This window comes from Colossoma macropomum, unplaced genomic scaffold (assembly GCF_904425465.1).
Source record: "Colossoma macropomum unplaced genomic scaffold, Colossoma_macropomum, whole genome shotgun sequence".
Classification (NCBI taxonomy): Eukaryota; Metazoa; Chordata; class Actinopteri; order Characiformes; family Serrasalmidae; genus Colossoma; species Colossoma macropomum.
Window position 1 is genome coordinate 21,660,795 of NW_023494792.1, and position 17,417 is coordinate 21,678,211.

General features: G+C 41.1%; 2 protein-coding genes across 2 annotated transcripts; both read left to right on the forward strand.

Annotated features, from left to right (window-relative positions):
- Nucleotides 1-7,556: 7,556 nt before the first annotated feature.
- On the forward strand, nucleotides 7,557-13,376 carry depdc7b (DEP domain containing 7, paralog b). The gene is made up of 9 exons (XM_036575490.1): nucleotides 7,557-7,662; nucleotides 8,529-8,949; nucleotides 9,660-9,781; nucleotides 9,946-10,138; nucleotides 10,317-10,582; nucleotides 11,607-11,749; nucleotides 12,247-12,372; nucleotides 12,766-12,841; nucleotides 13,005-13,376. Exons 1-9 carry the CDS (start codon nucleotides 7,587-7,589, stop codon nucleotides 13,226-13,228), a joined length of 1,647 nt encoding a protein of 548 aa, XP_036431383.1. The 5' UTR covers nucleotides 7,557-7,586; the 3' UTR covers nucleotides 13,229-13,376.
- Nucleotides 13,377-14,222: 846 nt separating this feature from the next.
- On the forward strand, nucleotides 14,223-17,354 carry ppib (peptidylprolyl isomerase B (cyclophilin B)). The gene is made up of 5 exons (XM_036576549.1): nucleotides 14,223-14,438; nucleotides 15,402-15,515; nucleotides 15,608-15,701; nucleotides 16,600-16,784; nucleotides 16,973-17,354. Exons 1-5 carry the CDS (start codon nucleotides 14,304-14,306, stop codon nucleotides 17,093-17,095), a joined length of 651 nt encoding a protein of 216 aa, XP_036432442.1. The 5' UTR covers nucleotides 14,223-14,303; the 3' UTR covers nucleotides 17,096-17,354.
- Nucleotides 17,355-17,417: the final 63 nt, after the last annotated feature.

Consider the following 17,417-nt stretch of genomic DNA (forward strand, 5'->3'; position numbering starts at 1 on the left):
AGGGAAAAAAGATTTTACAGCTATGTCATCCATATGAAAAAGTAATCCTCCCAAAGTTTTTGTGCCACCTTTAGCAAGATCAACTGCAACCAAACACTTCCTATAACTGGAGATCAGTCTTTTACATCGCTGTGAAGGCACTTTGGCCCACTCTTCTTTACAGAATTGCTTTAATTCAGCCACACTGGATGGCTTTTGAGTATTAACTGCCGGTTAGGGTCCTGTCACAGCGTAACACTGGGGTTCAAATCAAATCACTCCAAAACTTCAATTTTGTTTTTTCTTTTTTTAAGACACTGAGAGGTGGACTTGCTCTTGTGCTTTGGATCATTGTCTTGCTGTTAAACCCAAATGTGCTTGAGCTTCATATCACAGACTGATGACCAGATGGTTTGGTAGAGAGCAAAATTCATGGTTCCATCAGTTATGGCAAGTCGCCCAGTCAATGAAACAGCAAAGCATCCCCACACCATCACACTACCACCACCATGTTTGATTGTAGGCATGGTGTTCTTATGGGATGCTGTGTTAGCATTATGCTACGAGCAACCAGATCCCCGTGTTCCAAAAAGATTAACTTTTGACTCATCAGTCCACAGAACAATATTCATAAAGGCTTAGGGGTCATAAAGGTGTTTTATTTGCCAAAATCGTGATGAGCCATTATGCTCCTCTTAGTTAGCAGTATTTGCAACTCTCCTATGGATAACATTTTTGCTCAGTCTCTTTCTAACGGATCGCTGACATTACCTGAGGTGAGCGAGGCCTTCAGTTACTTAGATGTTCCTCTAGGTTTTTTGTGACTTCCTAGATGAGTCGTTGCTGTGCTCTTGGAGGAATTTTGGTAGGCTGGAAACTTCTGAGAAGATTCACCACTGTTCCAAGCTCCGAGATTTGGAGATAATGGCTTGCTGGAGTCCCTTAGCCTTAGAAGTCTTTGTAACCCTTTCCAGACTGATACATTTCAGTAAGATTCTTTCTCATCTCTTAGAAATTTCTAGGATAGTGTCTTGCTTGTTGAGAGCTGGTAATTTACATTACATTGCAGGAAAGATTCTATTTAGGTGATGTTTAGATTCAGCAGGGCTGACAGTAATCAAGCCTTGGTGTGTCTAGTTTAATTGATCCCAGTTATCAGCTTAATTTGGTTAATTGGTTGGTTGAGTAACTAAGAGTGCAGTTACTTTTTCACACAGAGCCAGTCAGTGTTAGATACCTTTTTTCCTACAGTAAATGAAATGTTCATTTAAAAACTGTATTTTATTACAGTGAATTTATTACTGATGTTGAAACAAATAAGAGTGATGAGGATGCAAAAACAGAAGAAATCAATGGTGGGGGTGACACTGTAACTGCATTGGTGATTGGAATATGTTCAGATCTAGCTGGTCTGATCCCCAAGTGTATCAAGCATGTGATCGGATCTAAGATGAACGAGGCCCAATGAAAACTGAGGCTTTTGGATGGAGTAGTTGATGACTGAAATAATCTTGAACAAAATACATGTGGACTAGCTGGAAATGTCTTATAGTCTGATTTATAAATCATTCATCAAGAAAGCACTTGACTTAACAGAAAGTCAGAGTTAAGACAGATTCTCACTCTGTAGAGTTTTAATGGTCTCCACAATATCAGTCTCATGGCCACAGTGAAGTTTACTTCCAATCCTAAAAAAAAACACACTTGTGTGCACACACACAAACCCATACACTCCTCTCTGCACCCCAAATACACTCATATGCAGTGCAAACACACTCCAAGTTAAGAATGTCTCTGGAAATCAAGGCTCTTTTCCTTTGTTTGCTTCTGTTTGGATTTAGTACAGTGCAGTTCCCCAACTGATTGGAGCAGAGGAAGTCTGAGTCAAACAGTCTCCAAATTGAGCGAGTTGTGTCCGTTTGATCTTAGTAGCTTCAGGAATCCGGGGCATTTGGTGTTTTGGTCTGCAGTGGGTCAATAGAGCATAAACTGAAATAGTAACTCTCTGTGTATGTGTGTGTCTAAGATTTGCATCTCCGTCAAAGCTTGGCCTTACATGCACCCTGGTATCAAATATCAAGAGTGGAACACTGTCATCTAGCGATGGAAATGCAATAGTCAGTCATACGCTGCCAGTTCTGCATTCCTCAGGGGACATCCAGGAGTGTTTAAAAGACTGCAGTAACTTAGTCATAAAAGCTAAATGCAAAGCTATCTGCAGTAACAAAATTAGAAAGAGTGCTCGCCGCAGGTCTTTTCAGAAAGCTGTGATTAAAAAGGACAACTGGTTCTAGAAAGGAATTAAATGTACCAGTAAAAAGAAATCAGAGATGATAAAATGAAGATCTTTATCCACAAGTATTCATGCTACTTAGAAGGTGTTATGTGAACTTTCACTGATTATTGTTTTTAGGAATTACAGTAAATCCCAGAGGAAAAGGCAGTAATAACTGAAAGTACGTACCCTGGTCTGTAGCAGGAACATTATTTTTACATCACCAGTAAATTTCCCATCTCTGATTGTGCAACCAAAAACGTATATCTACAGAAAAGGCACTTTATGTAACAAACTTTGCAAATATAAAAGAATTATTTATATTCTCCACTGATATTTGAAGCTTTTCTTTTCTACTGGACCCAGAACAAAGATTTCTTTGAAGATATTCTATTCAGGTATTTGACCCCCTGCAGGCATTTGGCACAGGCTGCTGACTGCAATCATTTCAACATCATCAGCAGTGTCGGCACACAGAAAGGGCAGCTGAGCAATGTACCACTCAAACATAAGACAGAAATAGTTCTTCCAAAACAAGGCTGAATTAAACTATAAGGATTAATCTTTCTTTTTGGAAGAGACATTTGGAGCACCCCTGGTCAAATGACATGTTTTATTGATTGTTTATGAGAAGATAAGAAAAGATGTCCTCTATAGAGAACACACTTCTGCACATATTGGGGAAAAATAAGATATAAAATGTGGCCTTTGTATATTATATATATATATATATGTATATATATATATATATACATATATATATATATATATATATATATATATATATATATATTAGGAGTGCGGGAAAAACTCGATTCTTAGATGCATCGCGATGCGGACGTGAACGATTCTGAATCGATTCATAAATGTCAAAAATCGATTTTCTAAATATTTAATTTATAACGTAATGTTGACGGAGTGCAAAAGGCGGAACTGGAAGTGGGTAAGTGCAGCGCCCGGACAGTCTGTGGCGGCACATAACAAAAACACAACTGGATGAGCGAGAAATCTGACCGGCTCCCTCTGCATTAAAGCCAGGTTAGGTCAGGAGTCACAACGCAAATGATAAGAAGAGACATTTTGCCATTCAGCACAGTCAGACCACCTTGGGAGCCACAACATTTTATGTCCAGTATGTTTCAGTGTGTGTTAATGTCCTAGTATGGGCTAAAAATATAAACGAAAACACTGATTTACTTCGCTCTGCCTTAAGCTTTAGCCGCTTTTCTTCCATCTCCGCCAGAAAACTTTTCTTCAAAACTAGAAGAGTTTCTTGTAAAATGTCTCTCATCGTTCGACTGTTTTACGAGGCTGAAGTCGCTTCTCATTCGCTTCTCGTTCTAATTTTCCTGTTCCATCTTAAATTCTGCCTTAGGCGCCGAATGTAACTGCTGCACCATTTAAGGTGGAACGGGAAAATTCGAAAGAGAAGCGAGTTCATTTTCGCAACTTTTTAGAGAAAGACAGTCTCTCAGCAGATTTAACCAACCGCGCTGCTTATAAATGCGAATAAGTCCTCCAAATGTTCATCTTAATCTGTTTTTTCGTTCGCTACTGGCGAATCCAGATTTCGGGGCTATGTGACCTGCTGTCTGCTGTCTGTTCTCAGTCGTTGAGAACCAGGGCTTTCGCGCTATGCTGCACACTTGGGAACCGAGATTTAGCGTCCAGTCTCGAAAATACCCCCCCCCCTCCCTTCCCAACACACACACACACACACACACACTTTCTCTACAACGAGACGAAAACCGAAGTTATAAAATCACTAAAGAAAACGGGAAGGACGGCTGTAACGTGCTGCGTGGACACCCATCACCACTGGATCTTGTTTCAGGGTAACGGCGCATTTTATCGCAGCAGCGTCTCTGAATGAGAGCCTTCTAGTTCACTTGCCACATCACTTCCATTTGATTTATTAATGAAAGATATTTTAGATATTTGAAGCAAAGTATTTGTAATGATCCATAATGCATTTATATTATGGATCATTACAAATACTTTGCTTTAAAACTACCAAGTCCTCAGGCAGTAGGAAGATGGAAATCCTGTATAGAGAAAAAAGCTGCATCGAGATGCATCAATAATCATTTTATAATCGCATCGCAGCCCTCTGAATCGTAATCGAATCGAATTTGCCTAAAGATTCCCACCACTAATATATATATATATATATATATATATATATATATATATATATATATATATATATATATAAATTTAATATAAACTCAGCAAATAAGTAGAAATTGTTCTTTAAACTTTGCAGAAAAAATGCCTATATTTAAGTGTCCTCCCTGTAGAGGATGTGTTAACATCTTTTCTGCTGCTTATCCTTCTTGGTTGCAGGGGGTGCTGGAGCCTATCCCAGCGTTCATCGAGTTCTAAAGAAACTTACAGACTAAGAATTGTTCACAGAGGTGGTGATAGGAACCAGACATCTGAAGAGTTTAATGCCTCTAAAAGTTACTCACAAAAGTTTATTACATGAAATGATTATAGTATGATGTCTGATGCCTGAGACATTGTTGTACAATAGTTTTAAGAAGTTTTTTTGTATTTTTTTTAAATCCATGGTGGATCTGATACCTATCTGTACCACTGTAAAGAAATCTAAAAAGGCAAATTTCTCTATGATGAAACATTTGACATCAAACCACTCTGAATGACTTTGCCTACATCTCAACTGAATTATGTGGAAATTATGAAAAATCAGTGGAATTCCCCTTTAACCTTAACCACTCATGTCTAACATTAATCTCAGCACCTAAGTAACAGAAAAGAAAGATTCGCTTGTGTTTTTCTTACACTTTCTGCACTTTTTCTCACAGAGACTGGCAATTCATCTGGACAAGGTCACTGCTCTGGCATTTGACTTTCCATGTGTGTACATGGAGTTCCCACAAAGAATAAAAACATGTACTCACATGCTCATACACAAACACAGAGCGATGTTTTTCACTGACACCCTGTTTACGGGCATGGTGTGGAACATTGCTGACATGAGTTCACACGCACATCTTATATTCTGAACATTGACAAGAGGGATCCACCTGCTCCAGAGACGGAAAATGCACTCTGCTGCCAGCCGCCGAGCGAGGGAGACGAGAATAGTGCGGCTGAAAGGTTGTCCACAAGAGGACATGCGGGCAGACATGCGGGCAGACACACTGTCAGACGAGGGAAATAGAGGCAGCAGGCAGACATACAGGCAGATAGGCTATATTAATGTGGCTTTAGTGGTCTTACATATAACTAGTGATATCACAACTAATGTTCAGCCAACGATCCAACTGCTGTCTGATCACCACCATCCTCATTTTTTCTGTTTTATTTTGTACATGCTGAATTAAACATGAAAGGGGTGTCTGTTTTTTTGTTTGTTTGTTTCTTTCTTGTTTTGACACAACTAATACAACTCATCTCTTCATTTGACTAGCAGCATCAGGCATATTAGAGCAAACAGTAAGCTCCCCTTTGTGTGGGAGCTTACACAGGATCTCATCTACAAAATGTGCCTAAAGCAAACAAAATAATAGAATTAATCTGTATTACCAACCTGCCAAAAACACTCAACAATGGTATTCTGAAGTGACCAGTTACAAAGCAATCAGTTTCAGAATAATCTATCTGTTCATAAATTTGAACTATTAATGCCAAATGACTGCTATAAATGAGATTTTAAAAAGACGTTTTTAACTCACTAGATACACAAAGCTGAAACAGCTGAGGGTGCGGCCATGTGGAGAACACTGTTAAGCTAGCCCAATATGTAAAGTAATATTCCAAAAGTTTTTCAAAATGACTGCATAGTTAAATGGTTAAGATGTAAACAGTGTCAATCTGAGTAGTTTGGTGTGAAATTCTCTGTTGTAAAGGAGTCAGTCAGAATTGTTCACAGTGGTGGTGATAGGAACCAGACGTCTGAAGAGTTTAATACCTCTAAAAGCTTCCTCAGAGAAAGATATTAGACCCAATGGTTACAAAGACATTGCCTGATGCCTAAGGCATTGTTTTACAATAGTTTTGGCCTAAAATGTATAATTTAAAAGTACATCCATGGCAGAGACATACATGTAGGGTGTTATCCAGAGAAAACGCTTTTTTGTTGTTGTTTTATTTTACCACTTTTTTTACCATTATTAACATCACAAATAATCTCAGAAGACATGTAGGTTCACTGGTGGTTTGGGATGGTATATAAAATAGTAATATAATATTTGCAATGTGGACATCGCAACCCCTGGTTCCTATCAGGACCACTGTAAAGAAACCAGTGGACAGAGAAATCAGTCAGTAGGTGTCTCTACGATGCATCTCAAGCCACTCTGAATGACTTTACATCTCAATGACTGAATCATGCAGACATCTTTAAAAATCAGTGGAATGCCCCTTTAATACACCCAGCATCTATCAGCGTATGATATTTAGTTTGTTTGGCGCTGTTCTTCTCTTTTTGTGCTGCTTTTAGTCTAAAATGTGTCTTAAAGACTAAGGGGCGACCAATCTATTAATCACTGATTTACTGAAGGAAGGTAAAGCCTCAGTGCTCCTCTGAGGGAGGACGCTTTAATGATCTTCGTGTGCTGTGTTTATGTTCTGCTGCCACCTGCTGTACAGCCTGTTTTAAAGCACTATGTGACTGGAGAGCAGTGGTCACCAAACCTCGTCCTGGAGATCTACTCACTTCCAAACTGCATCTAACATGCTGCCTTCGCCTTACCTAACACTGACTTATGAAGAAGTTAAAGAGCTGGGAGGGTGTGGCAGATTATTATATAGAACCATCTCTATCCTGGTCCTTGCTTTTTTATTTCCCTTTTGCTCCCGTGCGCGCTCTGTATTTTTACTTGACCTCTTTTTAAAGCTCTTTTCTCTCGTTTTCTGTGGGCTATATCGGTACCTCCTTGCTTGTTGTGTTCGACTGTCAAACATAATTTCCACCATTGCTGTTTAATCTTTATCCGTTGCGATGTGTATCTATGCCTTGTCTTGTTTTGAATATTTTCCTTGTTCGTTGTTGGAACTGGACTCTACAGGAAGGTAGATCTCCAGGACTGCGTCCAAAACCACACTCTACTGTACCACACACACTGCACTAACGAATGGACTACTATTGGTGGTGTACTAATTGTGCCATACTATTGAGTGTGGTAGTGTGCGATTTTGGACGCAGCCTTGGCGAGTCTAGCGCTGCTTGTCGCTGATTGGCTGACTGTCGCAGCTGTGAGCTAACAGGCAGAGGACCGACTAATTAATGATGCCTAAAGCGTGTGCGTTCCAGCTGCGTTAAGTTCTGAGTGAAGGACCGTTCGGCTCTGTGTGAAGGAGGACCATGGCGTCGGTGAGAGAGCGGGCAGCAGCGCTGAACCTGGCAGGGAAACTCTACAGCCCCATGCACCGGCCTGGGGGTAAGACCAAGCGCTCAGGACACCAACCGAGTGAACTCCTCGTCATGATAGGAGTTTAAAAAGTTAAATAAGTTGCTGCTATAAATTACATAACATTTTCAGGAATTGAGACTGATATAAATAGATAATGTTAGGTCATCTCTAAACACATTGACAGGTTGATGTTTTACGATTGGCTAACTAGCATGAAAGGTTAAAAGGCAGAGATTTTTTCTCTAGGGGTGGCATATCTGTATCAGTGATATCAGTATTGGGCTGATATCTGCAGAAAGAGCTGGATCGGATACTTGATGGGGGGAGAAAAGAATCTGACACTATTCTGTAACAAATCTAGCCTGAAACAGGGTTCAGTCCTGTGTTTCCAGGTATGTATGCTTACAAAGTCCATTGTTTCTCAGGCCCTGTTTTCCCTCCATCTCCATGTACTTCTGGAAACAGCCCTGTTTTCAAGGCCCTGTATTCCTTGGGTCCCATCTACCCTCACAAAGTTTTCTAGAAAAACATTCATACCTCTGGTATATTTACAGATCTACATATTGTCACTGTCTAAAAACAAACAAACAAATAAACAAAATGGTAAAACATTCTTTACTTTTAATGCAAATGAATGTAATGATATTTTTTCCAAATAATTTTGGAGCATTTCTATTGGTCCTTTCATGAGGAAATTTGACCCAATGTCAGGGACAGCTGCTGTGCTCAAATAAGTTTTTGTTTGTGTTTGTTTTTTGGGTACAGTGAAAGTATTCAGTAAATGTTCAGACAATGTCCAGTAAATAATGTCTGAATTTGCAACAACAACAACTAAGCAGGTGGGTTACCTAATGGTACCTTCACAATACAATTCAGAATCTTTTGTTCTGTAGATCACCGGATGGCTGGTAAACCATTCCAGTCCAGCATCATTTGGAGCAACATCATCGCCCACCTCCAAGCAGAAGTGAAGGTGAAGCGGCGACGTCGCTATCTGAAGTCTCACACTAACTGCTTTCTGGGCTCGGACGCTGTTAACGTGATTGAGACCTACATCAACCAGAACAAGATCTTGGGTGACATTATTGTCCCTAGGGCTAAAGTGGTGCGTGTGTGCCAGGCACTCCTTGACTGTAAGGTGTTTGAAGCAGTTGCTTGTAAAGCATTTGGGAAGGAGAGTAAGCTCTCCGTGTTCCAGGACAGCGACAGCAGCTTGTACCGGTTCCTGGGTGCGAAGAATCCTCCACTGAGCAGTGCTGAGAACTCCCTTCCCTCTTCTACAGAACAGAGTCAAACACACAGCCAGCTGTACAGGTGAACCTCACCTACACTAACCCCACACTGTCCCAAAGCCAATCTGGCAGCTCAGAATATAGATCTGTTCTCATAGTGATGAGTTATGTAAAAACAAACCTTTTGAAAAATGATTGCTGTTTCTTGTATACACACAACAGCTTTAAACTGAGTTATAGAGCTTTATTTGCTTCACTTTCCTGGTCTGTTCCAAAGTGCACACTTGTACTGAAGTGTCCCATTCCTCATACTCACAAGAACACACTAAACAAGTGTGTCCTGCAGTTGAACGCATTGTTGACATTCAGAGAAATCACAAAAACACAAACCAAATTGTTGAGGAATTCCTCTATAATTAAATCATTGGGATGTAAACAGAGTGGTTTGATGTAACGTGAAAATGAGTCTGATTCCTTGATGCTGCTGATAGGAACCAGGGGTTATGATGTTTACTACAGGAAGTCATTCAATTTACTGTCTAAAACAAGCAGTAAATCTGCATGTTTTAAGTTTTTATATGTAATGGTAAAATAATGGTAACCAAATTGTTGAGGAATCATGGACAACTGTGACTAGCTGACCACAAAGACATCACAGTTAAGGAAGATCACAAACCACAAGTGTGGACTCTGGACAGACCATCTCTTATTGCTGTAGGCCACTTTTTGTCAATTTGGAATCAATTTTGAACCTCCTCTCCCAATGTTGCTAACCTCTGGATTACCATACAGGCAGGATGACCCCGTGTTCTTCCATAGTACTCCAGTGAAGGCAGACCACATTATGGACCTCCTCCTTGAGGAGCCTGACCTTAGCCCCAGCTTTCTGCAGACTGAGACATTACCACAGTCAGGTAGCTTTTGGCACACTTTTTGTTCATGCAGGCACAAGGTTGGGCAAGGGTAGTCCTCTCTAAACCATTTTAGCTTTTAGTCTACCACAAAAAAGTAACTACACTGCTTCAGGTTGTAATTCTATTTGTAATTCAAATGTTTATTGCTTCTCTCTCTCCTTCAGTGGTCAGTCAGGTGTGGCAGGAGCAGACAGTTCAGCGGCTTCTACAGCTGATCGAGCTCCCTCTGCTGGATGGAGTGTTGGACTGCAGAGAGTGTGATACTCCTCTATCTGGTGCTGACAATAATACGCCAGACCTTCTCTATACCAGTAACTACCTGGACAGAGAAATACTCAGGGCTTTTAAGGATTCACAGTAGGTTGTAATCACTTTCATGGGATTGGGGTCAGTTATCAGTAAAGACAGGGCATCTGAACTTAAACTTGGCTTCAGTTTTACTGATTTTATTTTTAACCTTCTGATTGCCTTTGAGTTTATTTGGGAGCGGACTGTCCTAGGTTAGAGTAGATGTTCTTTCTGTCCTCCTCTGCAGAAAAGATGAGTGGCTCTCAGCAGCATTAGACCTGCTGGACTTCCTGCCAGACCAGTTGGTGGTTGAGGTGAGCAGGGAGCTGCCCAGCTTTTCGTTGGAAAATGATGAGGGTGATGAAGGCCATGGCCCCTCCACATCCATAGGCATTGAGCAGTGCAAAGCACTACTGTTTGACATTCTGACAAAACACTATGGACAGGCTAATGTCCAGCCTCTCCTCACCAGTGCCTTGAATGATGTTTACACGCAGATTACTGAACTTCTGGGTAAGTTAGCACTGGGGTGACCAAAAACATGGTTTATGGTTATGCTAAACTAGGGCTCATGGGGTGAAATATAATTTGCAGGGATTATATTGGTACATGTGACAGTTGTTTCATGCCTCCCATATATAACACATTGGTGAGCACTGATAGTTTTTATCTATGTATTTTTTTTCCTCTATAATTAAATCATTGGGATGTAAACAGAGTGGTTTGGTGCGACATGCTCCGTTCTGGAGAAATTTGAGTCTGATTCCTTGATGCTGCTGATAGGAACCAGGGGTCATGATGTTTACTACAGAAATAGTCATTCTATTTACTGTCTAAAACAAGCAGTAAATCTGCATGTTTTTATTTGTAATGGTAAAATAATGATAAAGCTGAAATTGCCTTTCAGTGTCCTGCATGTACCTCTCTGCCATGAATGGATTTTTTTTTTTAAATACAGTTTAGGTCAAAATCTCAGAACCATGGTAAAACAGCTTCTGAGGCATTTGCCAGTGTATTTGTACCGAGTCCGTGCAATAACTTTCTGTGAGGGAGCTTTTAGAGGCATCTGGTTCCTGTCACCCACCACTGTGAACAAACCTGAATCAGGAAGTTCCTCTAGAATGGAGCATTTAACGTCAAACCACTCTGAATGACCGTGTTTACATCTTAATGTAAATTAACATTACTTTTAAATAAAACTATTTATTGATTGGATCATTTGAAAGCCTTTATTCATTATAACAGCCAGAAATCAATCATCTGGAACATCCGAGTTGTTTTAGGGTGCTCAGGAAACAAAATCATTTGGTTGTTGGCTCATTTGCATGCTACAGTCTTCTGAGATCAGTATTGCAAGGGGCAGTATTGCGATAATGATTAACAAATCATAATGAATTGACAAAAGCAATTCATAAATGGGTTTCATTAATGCAAAAGCTTTTAAACCTTTTAAACTTTGCTATATTGGTCTTCAGTGTTGAATAATGCATTTTTTAATTCCTGAAAATGTATGTGGCAATCACTACTCTTTCTCTAGTGAATGGGAAGTTTGAGGTAGCTCTAGAGGTGCTGCAGCTGTGTCTGAAGTTGCTTCCTGTGGACAGCAGAGAAGAGCTTTACAGGCTGCTGAGATTCATGTCGCTGGCTGCAGAACCAGTACATGTCCGTCTTCATAAAGAGGTTAGGATGTGTAATGATGTGTGTGATCCTGTTGTGTTTCTGATCATATTTTTTTTTCTTTAGTATAAATGTTATGCCTGGATTGTTATTGATTTTCCTTGTAAAGCTTGTAAAATACTTTGAGACTTTGCTTGTTTTATGAATTGGAGGTTCCAGGCAACTGACAAACCTTGGCTCAGTGTTCAGTTGTGCCTGAAAATGAACAAGATTGCTAAGAAATCTGTAGGAGCTGCATTGAATACTTGAGTACTTTGCATCATATGGCCATGTATTGTCTGTCAGATTATCTGACCTGGGGCCAACAGAGAATGCAGCTGGATGGCCCAGTTGGTTACAAATGTGAAATTAGTCTGGTCCGTTCTAGCATGCTGGACCTTGAGGTGGAGGTGAAAGTAGTTGGTTCTAATGTCAGTTCTCAGCTTTAGTTGTATTTCGTTCTTGTGCTTGATTTAGCTTACATTTCCTTCTTCTTTAAATAATTTTCACTTGTCTTTCAGACTGAAAATCGGATGATGGTAAAGAAGACCTTTTCTAGAGCTGTAATACAAAGCAAGTGTCTTCCGAAGGGCAAAGTGGACCTGCTTCTGCTCTTCATGCTTGATAACTATCAAGAAATCTTCAAGGTAATAAAGACTATATCCCACTGTTATGATTCCCACAAACATATGCTGTGTGCTTAAAATGCACATTCTCAGATTATATTAAAACATTTTAGTTTTACCATGTGGAAATTACAGAACTTTTTATACACAGCACTTCCATCACAGGCCTTTAGTTGGTGTGTGGGTGTGTGTGTGTGTGTGTGTGTGTGTGTGTGTATCTTGACAGCAGTAGGCCTACTTTAGAGAGCATTCCTTACATCTCCTCTCCTATTAGACAGTCTTGACTTAGATTTATATCAAGAAATCTCACTTTATACTGTGCTGTCTTTTAATCCTTCATCTTGATTATTGCTGGATGTAGCTTGTGTTGTGTATGTATCGTTGTTTACCAAGCAAGATGAATAATCTTATTAGATTCCAGGTTCTCTGCACAAGCTGGTCAGTGACAAACTGGATGACCTTTTAAGAAAGAAGAACCCCAACACACACAGTATGTTATTTCACAACTAAAAACTGCTGTCATCTCAAATGTATACAGTGTTTGCTTTGGTCATTGTTTAAGCTCTTATTTACCACTTTATTCCATTCCTGAAAATTTCATACAAGTACAGTTATGTTGGCATTGTTTTTGTTCTCTTTCACTTTGTTTCCAGGTTATGCATTCTGTCAGCAAATTTCAAGCAACTTGTATGAGAACACTGTAAAAGAACTGACGAGGAACGAGCTGTTTGTGCTGCTCAGGAATATCGATGAAAACGCAAAGTATTCCACAAAGGAGAAGAACCGTCTGCTGGCACAGTTCCACAAAGGCCATCCTGATGTTTTTGCACAGTATTTTGGGTCTAGACTGAGCACCATCAACTTGTTTGAAGTGTAATTGTCTTTTTGTTTTCCCCTGAACATATGATGTGCTGTGGTGTGTAAACATTTTATGTGTAAAATCAAATAAATGTTTGTAAACTATATTTTGTATATTGAGAGAGCAGGTAATGTAAGCCAGTGACTTAATTTTTACAAATAACACAATAAAAATACCTACCTCCACCTCCTTGCAGTCTCTCACTGTAAGGTTCAAGGGTTCTTTAGTGAAGACAGTGGTTCTATTCAGAACCATGAGTTCTATATAGAACCACTATGCTTATGTGGAGTCTTTGTGTGGTGAAGTGTTTCTTCAGATTGATGAAGAATGTGTTGTATAGGGGTCTTTATAGAACCTTTTTGAAAAGGGTTCTGTTGTTAGTGTCAAGCTTCTAACAATAGACGTACCTTTTTTGGTGCTATATAGAACAATTTTCAAAAAGATCCTATATGAAACATGCATAGAACTACATGAGCATGAAATGGCTCTATATAGAACTCATGGTTCTAGATAGAACCACTGTCTTCACTAAAGGACCCTTGAAGAACCATCTTTTTAAGAGTGTGTGTGTGTGTGTAAGAAAACACGGTCATGCTAAGTTATCATGGTGCACAAGTTCTCTCTGACCTCACCAGTCTGTGTCTGGACTCCTGGTCACTTAAATCAATAATTCAGTGGAAAATCAAATTCCCAGTTCACCCTAAATGCCGTCTGTCAGCCAAGTCGGTCGATAAGAAGTTTGCTTATAGGTTTTTTTATCTGCGGTGCCTTATTGTTGAATTCTTAGCCAGCTGTTCATCCTTCCACTCTTTACGCGTTTCAAACGCTGATTGGCTCGTCCTCAGAACGCTCGCCCAATCAGGGCTCAGTGCGTCGCGTCTGAGCCGCAGTCCGGAAAGTGCTCTCCGCTCTTAGCGGCTGATCTGGGACCTGTTCCTCGTTTGTCTGTCCGCATATGCGGACGAGCTTCTGCGTGAGCCGAGCTTTTCCTAGATCAGCTCTTAGGAGCAGCTGACCGCGTCCTGCTCCTCCAGTCTCCTCCCCGGCGTCCCCCTCCAACATTTACCGCCACACGGACAGACTGGGCTTGTTCATGGTGCGGGGCTTCGAGAGAAAGATGAAGTTCCTGGTAGCGGTGACAGTTATCGTCGGGTCGGTCATTTTCCTGCTCTTCCCGAACGGCTCCGAGGCTGACGAGAAGAAGAAGGGGCCCAAAGTCACGGCCAAGGTAAAGAAACAACGGCGGACCGAGCGGGCCTCTGCAGCGGCGCCGGAGCAGAGCGATGTGTAACACGGCGCTAACACCTCCAGGAGCTGTTAGAAGAGCACAGAGTGACTGATTTAGTTCAGTGTTTATCGGCCCTGGTCCTGAAGGCCCACTGCCCTGCACATTTTTGTGCTTTTCCTGCTTTTACACACTCACCTTTACCCATTAATGGGCTGTTACTGAGCTGATTAGCTGGATCGGGTGTGTTGGGAGCAGGAAAAACACTATAACGTGCAGGGCAGTGGGCCTCCAGGACCAGGGTCGAGAAACACGGATTTAGCTGACATTATGAAGCGTGTGTGCCGCTAACTAGCTTAGCAGTGCACCAGCGCTGTGCTGCGTTAGTAGAGGAATGCGCTCAGAGCTGAGGGCGCAGTGTTTTGTTAAACGAGCTGAAAGCTAAGGCGCCGGTAAAACCAGTCCGCTCGACGGTAGCGATTGCATGCGTTCATCATTCGCAGGTCTGTGTGCTAAAGGTTTATTTGAAGCGGAAATGTGCCGGTTACTCATTTCGTATAAATGTACGGAAGGCGTCTGTGAGATTTGGACGTGTTAATGGTTTGTAATGGCGCATAGGCCACGTCTGCGTTAGCTCCCTCTGTGCGCCATGATGTCCAGGTTCGCCTGGCCCGGCCCTCTGACTGCCGTCAGCATTTCCCACCGGTATTCAGACAAGCCCCGCCTCCTGATTGGATGGCAGGCACTCGTCTCCTGCGCTGCGACTGGCTCGGAGTTCATATTTCAGGCAGTCTGAGCGGAAGAGGGCGGGGTTTGTGTGAATACGGGTAGGAAAAGAACTCTTTTTGTCGTGGAAAAAATCCCCACAGCAGCGCTTCTGCGTTCTCACACATCACCGTCCTGCAGTTATACAACCCGGTGTGTGTGTTTTTGTCAGTCATACTAATAACCAGTGTTTTCTCTCAGGTGTACTTCGACATCCGGATTGGAGATGAGGACGTGGGCCGCATTGTGATCGGCCTGTTCGGAAAAACAGTCCCGAAGACCACAGAGAATTTCGTCGCTCTGGCGACAGGAGAGGTGCAGATTACCGATTACATCATGTACGAGTGAATGAGCATGAACAAACACAAAGACGACGTAGACTTACTGCTCTTGTCTCATCTCAACAGAAAGGATTTGGTTACAAAGGCAGCAAATTTCACCGCGTCATCAAAGACTTCATGATCCAGGGAGGAGACTTCACCAGAGGGGATGGCACTGGGGGTAAGAGTCTCATCCAGAGCGTCACAACGACCTGAGATACTGTGTCTTTAGTGGATGTGTTTGTATATTGTAAACAAGCATCACATTGCCTTTCATTGAATATTACAGAAAAATTCATGTTAATCTATCTTGAATGAGGTTACTTTGTATAGGTGTCTCAGCACCTCTTTACCATTCGCCTTTCAAACACTGTAGGTGTACAGTTTGGGCAGAACACTAGTATTGCATTTATGTTGCTATATACTGCAGTATGTTAAAGTGCATTGGTAAATCCATAATCAGCAACCCATAAAACAATAATTTACTCTTTTGGATTACATCAGTACTCTGATCAAAACAGTGTTCCCAGATGCTCCCTGAAAATAGTGAACATTTTGATTGTTTAGAGCAGCACAGCCCAGTTATTTATTTATTTATTTATTTATTTATTTATTTATTTAGGATAAGGCCAGAAAGTTACCCTAACCCCTCTCCCTCCATCAGTGATAGGTTTTTGTACTATGTATAACTAATTGCTTTCTCGTTTTCCTTTTTAAAATAGTAATTTGAAGTATTTTAGTAATAGAATAGTGTGATGTTTTACAAATGTTTTATAACCTTGATTTGAAATCTACCTATCATTTTGATTTTTGCTTTTTTTTTTTTGGCCTTCAGCCTACCACAGACACTGCAGTTTAGCCCACCAAGGCTAAAGTTTGGGCACCCCTAGTTTAAAGGGCTCATTTGCATATTGCAGCCTACTGCAGTATCAGGAGAAACCAATGTTAAGATAATGATAGCTATATATTGTGCTGCCAGAAACATTTTGTTCTAACTGGCCTTAAAATAGCACCTCTAAATAATAAAGATTACAGCACAAGCATAACCTTGGTCCTCACTAAAGTTTTTTTTTTATTAGGAAAGAGTATCTATGGTGACCGTTTCCCTGATGAGAACTTCAAGCTGAAGCACTACGGCCCAGGCTGGCTGAGCATGGCCAATGCAGGCAAAGACACCAACGGCTCTCAGTTCTTCATCACTACTGTGCAGACACCATGGCTTGATGGCAAGCACGTCGTCTTTGGCAAAATCCTCGAGGGCATGGTGAGTGGGTTTTATTTGAAGGGAGTAGAATTTGGAGAGATTTTCGAATTCAAAAAAAGCCAGCTGTACATCGCTGTAATACTGTGAGGGCATTTTGTCATCTAGCTCAGTGGTAAAAGTGCTGATCTATGACCGTTTTCTTTTGTTGCTGCTATTTATTGCTGTGTATTTGCTGACCTTTTCTACAGGACGTGGTGAGAAAGATTGAGACCACAAAAACAGATGGCAGAGATAAACCTCTTAAAGATGTCAGCATCCATGATTGTGGCAAGATTGAGGTGGAGAAGCCTTTTGCTGTCGCAAAGGAGTAAATCACCCTCAGGGGTGAAGCAGGACTGTGGGTTTCTGGGGATTTGACAGGTGTGCTGTACCACTAGTATTGTAGTGGTGCATGTGTATGTGTTTGGGGCTGTATATCGGGGTCCCTCCTGTTCATCTCTACACCTGTGGCAGTCCGCAGAGCGGCATAGCTTGGGTCCATCTCGAACAAGCATTCCATGTGGTTGGTCAAACTGATTTAACAACTGCTTTTTGTAAACAAATCTCCAATAAAGGATCCAGGTTTTGTTACTCGTTTTGTTTCCCTCACTCTCGATGCCTCCTAAAATCATTAAGGTAAGCACCACAGAACAT